Raw genomic sequence first — 11,676 nt, 5'->3', positions numbered from 1 at the left:
AAAATTCTGCCCTTAACACTCTGTGAGGTAGATATAACATAGATATAACTTTGTCCACATTTTGTAGAGAAGCAAATGTTGGAGACAGATAGACCGGCTTGCCCAAAATAGTACTGATTTCTTCCTGAGCTGTTAACAGTTCCTGATTAGCCAATTCTCTTTGTGAAGGTGGGCACTAAGTGTAGTATTCCTAATTAGAAGTGACAGTTAACACACTGAAATTCTGTCTAAATAGCATTGCCTACACCCCCAAAGAACTTTATGGTCAGACATCTCATGGGTGATCTCATCATAGAAATTCCCTGCTGTTTTTTCTGACAGGTTGCTAGCAAGGATCTTGAACGTCACGTATCAACCACTTGTACCATTTAGTACATCTGGAAGAAGTCTGGGATATCAGAATATTTTTTCTTTTGAGGGGTGGTGTTTGGGTCTTTGCTTTTACACATTAAGACTACCTCCTTCATGTTTGTTTCTTCAGTAATATTTAAACAAGGAGGTAGCCTGTGAAGTCATTTAAACACCAAACTAGATTTTATTAGTTTTATGGGCTTGTTTTTTTCTGGCATAGTCACAAACAACGACGGAGTTCAGGAAAGGTATACACATTTATATAAAGAGATTATGTATTCTCAGCAACATTTCAGTTTAGATTTTAATTAAGGGAGCTGTCAAAATGCAGGAGGAAATGCTTTGCAGTGTAAGAAAGTTTTGAACTTGACAGTTAAAAAATTTCAAATGTCCAAATCCCATGCTCATTAAGAAATACTTCCTTTTACTTGGGTTTTTTTATTATTATTATTTTGGTTTTTCATTTTTTTCAATTTCACTTGTGAGACAAAAACTGAAAAAGCAGGCAAAGCTTCTTGATGGTCATGTCTCTCCACCATGTGACATAATCCCTACATTCTCTTTTCTTTTCTTATAGGTCCAAAGGTAGCAGGTACTCACTCACTGAGCTGAATTGGCTTCTCTGTCAAGCATGCATACAAATAAAATAAAACTTACAGCAAAGCTTTCACATGTCCAAGTAGAAATGGACTACAATAGACAACGCATTTGTCAAGAGATGATTAAAAGAAAAAGGATGCAGAGAATGTTTGTTCTTATTCTATACCAACATCTGAAATAAAGCTACCTGAGAAGCAATCACATTATTAAACTCAACCTGAAGAGGTTTTAATTAAAATTATTTTTTTAGAGTATAATTTGAAATTAGGTTTGAGGTTTAAGAGTTAAATTTATTAGACTGTAAAGAGTTTTACAAGGCTTTCCTAATGTAATGAGCTTAGGCACCACATATGTTGCATCTTTGGTACACATTAGGAAGAGTTGCTTTTTTAATGAGCTTTAAAAACTGCATTTGCATACCAGAGGAAAAGGTCAGTGATGTGTGGATCAAGTCGGTAAATTAAGTATCACAGTATTATGTTATTATGCTTGCCTTCCAGAGACACACAATAACAAAACCACAGGCTACAGTTACCATACTGTTCTAATGCTTCCATCTCCATGACCTTGTCAGCTGACACATCCTGGCCCCGCTGTGCCTCAGGGCCCACTGGCTCCATCCCTCGCCCAGGCCTCCTTTACCTTCTCTCCCACCACCTCCTACAGCACAACAGCTGCTATGCCTGACAGTCAGGGAACCCAAGCAAGCACAGGAAGGGGGAGCTGGATTCAGTGTGACAGCCCATCTTCAAACACCACTTTTACTCCAGCCTTTACCCTATGTAAAGATACCCAGGACAACTTCTTGAGCCATCACAAGAAGATCAAATCTCTTGGACAGCAAAGCATCAGGATGGGGATGCCTCTTTCAGTCCAAGTACCATTCCACTCAACTTTTTGTTCAAGGATGCAGCAGTATCAACTCTCTTTCAAATTATCAAAAATGACTTCTAATGCTGTGGTCCAAAATTTGACCTGGTCTACTAGCACGGTTCTTTTTAGCTGGAATGTTAGACACTTGGTAAGCTGTAAAGACTGCTTCATTGGTAGCTACATTGAGTTTTTTTATGCAATAAATAATAAAATAAGCTAGGAACTCACTGCAAATACACTTTCATGAGGTTTTCAGCAGAGTAAAGTCCACTGGATTTACCTTTATTCATAAGTATTGTAAATTATTGTTAATTTGCAACTATTATAACATTACCTTTATTTTTAAGGGCAATTGAAATCAATTCCCTCCTCAACTGTGCAGAGATCCACAGTACTCAACAAGTCTTTCTGCCTCTCTTTGTGCCAGAGATTATAGGTATACACTGAACCACATTATGCACTACATAATAATTTATGCATGTTTATACATTTCACAGCCAAGTAACTGACAGTCCAGCTCTGTATAAAGATGTAGATTTAGTCATTAGATTAGAGAAGAAAATCCTTTAAAATATTACAAGAACAGCACAACTCAATACAACTGAGCAGTTATAAGTGGTTTTAATGATTTTTCACTTTTTGGATATGATAATCCTCAAAGTAGCATTCAAAAATATAGTGCAAAATATTTATTCATTTTATTTACAAATAAAATGTGCAGTTCAGCTTCTTATCCTTGCCACAGTAAATGTTATTCTTTTATGTGATGAACAGAAATTATGAGAACCATTCATAGAGAAAAAAGTTAATTTTAAACCTAAGAACAAAGACCTTCTTTCAGTTATATTTTTGCAGGAGTTACACAATATTTTTCAAAGGTGTTTTCAGTTGAAAATAAAACCCAGAAAGTCCAAGACAACACCAAAGAATTACATTGGAAAGAATGGTTTTTCAAAACCATAAAGTTAATTTTGCTGTGACAATCACAAAGCAAAGTTCTTATCTACATAGAATATAAATTTTTTTTGCAGCTTAAACATAGAATCTTTACAATGTAATGGGATTTTTCCCCCTTTTTGCTATACAAATTTCCTTTAGGGGAAAAAGTATACTAGTATCTTCCTCTCCCTCAGATGAAACAACAAACGCTTTGGTTAAAGAGCAATTCGCGCACAATAGTGTTTTAACTTGCAAGGCAGCACTCCTTTATTAAGTTGGTAGAATTCCACTAGCTGGATGAGATCAGTAAATCTGGTATGACCATCATCAAGGGTATAGAACAGCTTCCCATCATCTTCCAACTGTAAAAATGGAAAAACAAGATTCAGTAAAATCCTCTTTTGCTATGGTATTTCTTTCTGACTGGAATACGTGTTTGACACGTGTCCTTACAGACCAATGTATTCATAATCTTATGAATACCATGAGCAGGAAAAATACAGTGATCATTTACACAAAAAATAAACAACAGAAAAACGGTTTTTTGTGTTATTTGACTTCAAGTACACACCTTAAAGGAAAGAACAGTTAAATCAGTATAGGAATACTCTTTCTGCACTAACAATACTACTCCATGCCTTTGCTTTGGAATTATAGATGGAGTTAATATGAACCCTGAGTTCTTACAGAGTGACATGAAACAACCAAGTTTGAAGTTACTCATGGATTTCAACCTTTGTTCCATTCACTTCCGTGATTTTCTATCACTTTTGTAAGGTGTGATGAGGCTACACACCAGTGCAGCGGTGTGCTGGGTGGTATTAGCTACACAAGACACTGCCCATCACAAGAGTAACATGCTTGCTCTAGTAGTATGTTCTTGGTTGCAGGAGGAAGAATTGCTGCAGCTCCAAACACTCGTATTAGCACAGACACAGAAGAGAAAGAAGAAACTTCAATAGATACCATTCCTTTTGACTTTTAGATGCTTAAAAATTTGCAATCAGTATTTCCCTCTTCTAAGTTACTGAATGTTAGCTCTTGCATAATTTGTATTGCACTGCTGACTATATAATTTCTTGATTTAGTTCCTCTACTGCTGATTTGTCTAATATCAAGAGGATTAGTGAAATAGTGACTAATTGGTATTCATGTAAATATAGGGTGAAAAAACATATTTAAACTATTTTTAAAAAGAAAAGGGGAAAAAAGATATTTTATAAGATTGGAAAAGTAGTGAACAGAGGATCCTGAAGTAGGGCTAGCACAGAGTAGCAGATGGTGTGCTAGGGGAAGATGCAACTACCCTACTTGAATACAGAGGAAGGGAGAAGATATAATTAGCTGTCTTACCTGTAATTAAGATGTTTTATCTGAAACAGCTGTTGAACTGCTTATGACTCCTGGTTATTCTACCCCTTTCTACCATGTCTGGAAGTAGTTTGTAATTTCTTTATTCTCAGATTTTGGTCAAACCAGGTCAAACACTGCTAGTTAAGGAATTACCAATGTGTGAATGTGTAAACTACTGTGCTCCAGCCAAGAACCTGAAAATGGATTATCATTCATTGGACTTTCTTTATGCATGCAATTTTCCTTCCAACACAGGCGAGGAGAGTTAACAATTCAAATGTCTGTTATCCTCCTAACAAGTTAATTCCAAACCTTGAAATAAATACCAGACAGATTGCTAATTCTAAAGCTATCAATATTTTGCAAAGTAAAAACTCACATCGAAGTTCTGTTGCCCAAGAACCTAGCACCTTCTGCAAGCCAAGAAGGCTGTTATGAGAGAACATTTATTAGAAAAAGACAGTCCCAGAACTGTGTATCAACTCTTCATCTTTCATATGGACAAAATTTCAGGATAGAATACACTGAAGTGAACTTGCATCAGCTCAGAGTATAAAGGCTGAAAAATACCTTGAAACTAACAAGCTCTTCAATTTTCACAGTACAGGATCCCAAAAGTATCCCAAAGGTTTCCTTTTGAACTTTTTACAATCAATTCCCTACTACCCACCTGCAATACCTGTTGCACAGGTTACCAGTGTTAACATGAGGCACCTGTTAACATGGGTGAGGCATGAACTAGCAGGGTGCACACCCTATCTAAAAGGAGACATTTTTAAGTGCAGCATAACATGAAGCAACCTAAAATACAAGAGAAAAATAATGTATTTAGAGATTGAATTGTTTTTACCTGTAAAACTGCTTTCTAAATGACATTTATTTATTTACATTTTGTAGGAAAGTTTGCCTTCACAATGGCTGGAAACAAGTAAGAGCTTAGAAGAAAAGTAGAATTTGAAATTCAAAGAGAATTTTTGATCTCCAACTAATAAGCTATGGAGTTACTACAGTAATACAAAATGCCTTGTTTCTTAGAAAATGAATACTACATTTAGATCAGCAGCAACTGGAACTAAAGCCCTTCCTCCCTCAAACAACAATTTTCTGAAATCTTTAAAGAGCACTGTTCTAGCAAAAACAGAGCATGTTTAAGTCAGGGTATTGAGAATGGAATGAGGGTACTGAATGCAACCAGAAACTGACAGAAAGGAACTGAAATATGCGGATATTTGTGGGACAAACAGCTTCCATGCTGACATACTCTCTCTGGATTAAGCTGTTCTCATCACAGATTTATTTTTTCTGGTTACTAGCATAGGAGAAATTGCTTTACTTAAAAAACAATTCAAAAATGTTTCCTTCAAGTAAGTCAAGTTTCACAATGAAATGGTACAGGTCTTCTCGATGAACAGCATGGAAAATATGACCCAAGTCTATAGACAATGATATCAAAACAAAGAATTCCTAGTGCCTCCAAAGATCCCACAACAGGAGAGCAAGGTTTTAGCACAATCTTTTGAAGGAAAGAAGAGAATCATCCATTTCAGAGGAAACTGAAGATAACTATAACTTCCTGCTACATCTGTGGTTAGAAGAGAGGGTCTGTTTCCTGATAGGGAAAGAAAATTGTCTCTTAAATTTGAGAGTTAAAGGACATCCCAATAAAGTAGAACCATACACTCTTTGTATGGAGTTCAGAAGGTTTTCTAAGCCACACAGCAGTTATACCAATGTAAATACTAGAAGCAACTACAGTCAATAGATGCATAGAGATCTTACACCTGGGATTCTTACCATGGTTATATGTTGATGATCCCATGGAATCCAGGGCATAGCTATCACTTTTGGATGAAGGACTCCTCCATTGTCTGTACCTAAACACAACAAAATCCTGGACAGTTCTTCTAGCTAACACTGATCCACTTCTTTCGTCCTCTCAAATAATTCCTTCCATTTTATTCTACAGGAACTTTTTTTAGGGGAGGATATCAGCTACAAGCCCTAGGTAAGGCATACAGAAATTTAGTGAATGATCATAGGGTATCAACAGATCAAAAACAGAAAAAAAAGTGCCACTTAACTAATTTCTACTGAGAAATAGTGGAATCTGCCAGAAACTTCAGCAGGAAGATACATGGAGGGCTAGAGTATTATGTGGTCTGGAAGAAAGGTTCTTGTAAAGAGAGATGAAAAAGCTCTGGGTCTGCTCAGTTATGTCAAGTATCTGCGGCCAAAACACAAAATGCTCAAGTGTTTCTCATCTCAAGAGAAGCAGCATGTAAAGAAACCCACATAAACCACCTTGTGAGAGAGTGGAAGCAATGGGGATGGCTCACCATTCTGGCAGGAGAACTGGACAGTACGTTAAATAAAAATTAACAGAAATATGATTTCAGCTTAGGAAATTTCAGCTTACCTATAAAACAGCTGGACTAAATAAGGATTTTTTTTTGTTTTGTTCCCCTGAAGAAGACCTGGACATGACTATACCACAGTAACAAGAAGAGAAGTCAACAAAATATGTTTGACTACAAATATTGATACTATCCTGAACAGAAGAGTCAGTGAGATACGGACACACATCTTAGGCAGTCCAAAAGAGATGACTAAGGAGTTGTGTACATACTGAAAATTTAAAAGGAAACATGAACTCTGTTAATACACGATTTCCATGTCATCAGGGTTGCTTCTATTCCAGTTGAAATAGATTTGTTTAGTTTTTCAAGAAACTTTTTAGGATTTCATAACACTAGTCAAGCTTTAGAACAAATCAAACAGCAAAGCTCAAAAATGTTCAAATCTGCTAAAGAATACTAATTATATTTAGTAATATTCGGTATTTATGATACAGGTATGATGTTTACATCTTCTACAAAACAGCAAAAGAAGAAAAAATCCATCAATATTCTATCACAGTTATTCAATTGTTTGGTTTTACAACTCCATTTGTAAACTGAAAAAACTTACTTACTGGTACAATTTGAAAATGTTTTATTTTTAATCCATGACTCAGTGACAATACAAATGTTTTGGGGTTACTTTGGCTATCACGTACCAGGAATACCCTAGAAGAGATTGAAAAATTTCAAAGTAAGACCATTTGAAATCCTTTTGTAAATATCCAGTTAAAACTGTTCTAAATTTGTTACAGTAAGTACTAGTGAAAAGCATAAATAATATCAATTACATAAGTTAGGCTTTTAATCAGTATTTCTTTGCAAATATGTCACTGGGAATACTTACTCTTAAATTCTTCTTCACCTTGTCTATTATGTGAAAAACATGCATTCTCAGAATAAATGACACTGTAGGCGTTGGTTTTTACACTGCATAGAATTACAATACATCTCTTCAGACAGAAAAGCACCCTCAAAGTTTGTGCTTTGAACAAAATTTTTCTTTGGACTCTGACTTGAGAAAACTTGAGTTTTCTAAATCACAAGCATTATAAGAAAAATCAAAAGGTAGTTAAACAGGAATCTGACAGAACAGGTAATGCAAGACACACAGAATGTTTTTCACATCTGGCCAATCCTCATAAATGCACTCTCATTTCTGCACAGTAGCAAAATTCCCAACAAGACAGAGCTACACACTGCTTGCTTTATGGAATCATTATTGAAATCATGACACTGAATGGCCAACAGTGCCACTGCAACTTATTCACTGATACATTATTCCAGTCAGAACGTGGACAAACATAACTTTTTTTTTTTTTTGCCATAGTCCTGGTAGAATAATTTGGTACAAGCAAAGAATGATTACCAGCATGAGACACTTTGCATTGAATCGCCTGATTTGGAATACTGGCAGAGAACATTTTGGAGGACAGGGAAGAACCTGATTGATAGATTTGCAGTGGAGACAGTCCGAACCGCTTGTACTGTGCAGGTGTGGAACAGATATAGCTGACCAATGTACCAAACAAGGGAAATGGAGGGACAGCCATAGGCAAGCATGCTCCTCTTTCAGGACACAAAGGGAATGGGCAAAATGGACTTGCAGGTATCAATCAAGCGAGCACTAGTGACCACCTAATCGTAACTGTTTGTCCCACCACACACCAGAAATGAGAGCCCAGCTACTACATGAAAAGAAAGAATTTCAAGGGCGATAAAAAAAAACAGCCAAAGGTTTGCAGTGGATTTTCACTGACTACCGGCATAGATTCAAAATACTAATTTCATTCTTAAAGTTTTCAAGAGTTCTACTTTTACGAAGTAAGAAGCTATCTGGAATTAAGACATTTGGAGTCCATATAATCATTACCATCCCTGTGCAGTCTAGTTAGAGCCCCGTTACCAATGCAGTCACTCCGAGGGCTGCTGCCAGCTCAGCGCTCGGCACGGGCAGGGACAGTCGGAGCGCCGGCAGCGCGGGCTCTGCTCAAACCGGCTCGCTCCCACCACCTAGTGGGCTCTCACCCTCCCCGGACACGAACGCGATTCTTCACAGCAGCTACCACAGATCCCACAGATCCTGTGCATTAATTCAGTATTTTATGTATTTGTCATTAATGACTGGCGCTTCATTTTATTCAGAAAAATGACACTGTAAAAATGTGCCACTTTGCAAATATTCAAAATGGGGTCTCTACACCCAATTACTAGGATCCACATTAAAGGATACACAATGTAATAACTTTGATGAGGATTTATGTTCCCATTCATCAGTTCTTTTAAAGTACATTTTCTTACTTTTTTCCTTGTTTTATCACACATATAAGCAACATTTCTTCTCCCTCAGATAAAAAGACCTTTATTCTTTTCTAACATAATCACAATAGACCTACTTTAGTTGTCAAAGAACCTTTAAAAGCTTTATTATGAAGAAAGGGTTGTAGTTCACATAATCTCAGAAATGTTAGCTGGAAGGAGCTTTTTAGACATGCTGGATGACGCCAGTCAACTTCTCCCTCATAAAATTCTCTGAATCACCAGTTGCACTTTTTCATGGGCCTTTTGGTAATGCTCTTTCTTCACAAAAGTGGAAGTCCAATTAACCATCCTTGTGCTGATTATGACTGGGCTTGTCTCTCTTTCCTCCCCTTCACTTTTTTTTTTTCCTGGAGCCCTTTCTGTAGATGTAGAAAACAGTACTACAACATACTTTATCTAAAAAATATAAAACGGAAGGAATTCAACCAGGAATCTGATGTTCCAGGTATCTAACTGGAAACAGACTCAAAGAAACTGAGATTTTTATGGAATTACTCATTGAATGAAGGAGGCCCAAGCTTACATTTAATACAGGACTAAAGATAAAAATGCAGAAATGAAAAGCAGAAGGATTTGAACATAGAATACCTACTTGCTTTGGCATTTTTAATTAATATTTAAATGAAATATTTTAAAATTTAAAGTCTTATCCTAACACTTACTGTTTACTATTAAAGGATGACACAATTTTTAGTCAATTCATGAGAAAAGAGCATATTTTTTTCCAATGTCTGTCCCAGCACATTATCTTAGAATAATTTTTTCAGACTTCCTTTTATTCTTTCATCACTAATTGAGATACAATGACAGTGGTGCCAAGGTTGACAGTTCCCAGAGAATACTGTGCAAAGGCACAGCTCAAGTGCTTAGCTCTGAACAGATGTAAGTAATCAGTCAGTGACAGAATCAAAGTCTTAGATCACCACTTCATTGCTTCCAAATGATATAAAATAGGAACCAACTGATCCCCAGATAGCCCTATATAAACGAACTTTTATTCCTATTAGGGAAGTGCAAACTCCTCCTGCCTTCACCTCCCCACAATAACAGGCACATGAAAATAGTTGTTGGTTAGAAACATGTCTCAGAGAAGCTATGCAAAGAATTAACTTACCCATCTACAAGTCCATGCTGCAAAATAAGTCTCTGAGCCTCTTCTCTAGAGATTTTATGATGAAACCATGACTGAGATCTGTGTATAGCTGTAGAAAAAAAAAAGCAGTGAAAAAACACTTTCCCTTTATTGAAAGAACCAGTTACTGCGTTTCTCTGGCAAGGAATTAACTCACACATACCCATGTTAGACATGGCAATAGGACTACCATGTGAGTTGAGTCGGAGACACCCTCTCCTCTGCATGAGAAAGAAGCAAAAACATGACTTCAAAGCTCTTTTATTAAAAAAAAACCCAAAAAACTAAACCTCCAAACCAGAAAATACTATTCTGATAAATCAAAAGTGTTTATACCCGCCATGCTAATCCTTCTTCAACTGCAACTGAGAGGGCTTCTGTTGGATTTTCTATAATTCTGCTTCTGTGTCCTGAGAAATCCATTGCTACTAAAGAATTTTCTGAAACGCTTCTCTGCAACAAAGAAAAATAAATTTAGTTTTCTCATTTTTTATAAGATTCATCATTTAATAGCGAGCTTCTGAGAAAACATTATGTTTTGTAAGTGATATTTCAAGTATTGGCAGTGTTTCCCATCAGAGCCAAACTCGTTGTACCCTAGGGAGCATTTGTAATTCCAGTATGCTGCTGCAAAGCTCAATTTTACAGTCTGGCAGGACAGATCATCTTTTTGCATTACTGCAAGGGATGATAAATACATCACCTTACCATAAACTGTATTTATATTTTTAACTATAACTAGCCCTCTGCATGTCAAAACAAGTCAGGGAACTGTTATTAAGATGTCCAAGTAACAGGGAAAAATAGGTAAAATACAAAATTATTATATATAATGATCAAATGAAAAAATATTCAAAATATTTCATTAGAAATATGTCAAATTTATTTATTTGCTATATAAACTTCCATTCAGTTTACCATATTTAAGCATTGAAAATAGCAATTTTTATGGAGTATAACTTCTATTTTAATATATGCCTTCTAACTCTAATCACAGACTCAATAACAGCAGCATCTGTGTCTTGGGGTGACTTGGGGTCTATTTTTTCCCGAACCTGGTGGGGGAGGGCTGGTTGGAATCTGCCCTCTCTCAGAGGATATATTTCCAAATTTGTCCAAACCGGCACAGTCTGTTACAAAAAAATGCTTGGGTTTTTTTCTCTCAGTGAAGATCAAATTTGTAACAACTGAATAAGAACACTGAAATTTGACAAAACAGTCCTAAAAATCACCAAAATGTTTCTCAGAAACCAAGGTTTACAAAATCAGGTTGTATAAAGATTGCAATGGCTCAAATGTTGGCAGGCACTGGAATATCTAATAAATAAAAGAGCATTCTAGCACTCCATAAATTAAAGCAACATCTGGACACAAGAGGCCCAGATTTCTGTAGGGTTAGCAAAGCTTCCCAGTCCAAAACCAGAGCAGCTCTGTTTTGTTCTTGCTTGGTTACAAGCATGGATATAACTAGAAATGGAAGACAGCAATACTGTAGTTCACTGGACTTAGGTCTATCTGAGTAACTGTAACCTGTACAGAACTTTGCAAAAGTAAAAAAACAAGGGCAAAATAAGAGCAAATGTTTGCCTCTAGCAGAATGGAGGGAACTCTTTGTAGCTGACATGGTTGAGAAATTAAGGAATGTGAAATGTGGAAGCAGCTTCCTTATGAAGTATGTTCATTAGCATGTGCACTTAATCCCCAGATTAT

The 11,676-nt window shown here is 36.4% G+C and overlaps 1 protein-coding gene across 2 annotated transcripts in view; it reads right to left on the bottom strand.

Moving 5' to 3' along the window:
- Positions 1–2,978: 2,978 nt before the first annotated feature.
- GRB14 (growth factor receptor bound protein 14) overlaps positions 2,979–11,676 on the bottom strand; it is a gene marked incomplete at both ends in the record, with an annotated part of 58,081 nt that continues 49,383 nt past the window's right edge. For both annotated transcript variants that reach the window (XM_082284969.1, XM_082284970.1), the window contains 5 exons: positions 2,979–3,125; positions 7,088–7,181; positions 9,949–10,036; positions 10,130–10,187; positions 10,303–10,419. In XM_082284969.1, coding sequence (XP_082141095.1) covers positions 2,979–3,125; positions 7,088–7,181; positions 9,949–10,036; positions 10,130–10,187; positions 10,303–10,419 — 504 coding nt within the window. The remainder of the gene's footprint in view (positions 3,126–7,087; positions 7,182–9,948; positions 10,037–10,129; positions 10,188–10,302; positions 10,420–11,676) is intronic.

Source organism: Coloeus monedula (assembly GCF_965178545.1).
Source record: "Coloeus monedula genome assembly, chromosome: 7".
NCBI classification, from domain to species: Eukaryota; Metazoa; Chordata; class Aves; order Passeriformes; family Corvidae; genus Coloeus; species Coloeus monedula.
The sequence above is the reverse complement of the archived record's forward strand: the minus strand, read 5'-3'. Positions and strand labels throughout refer to the sequence as shown.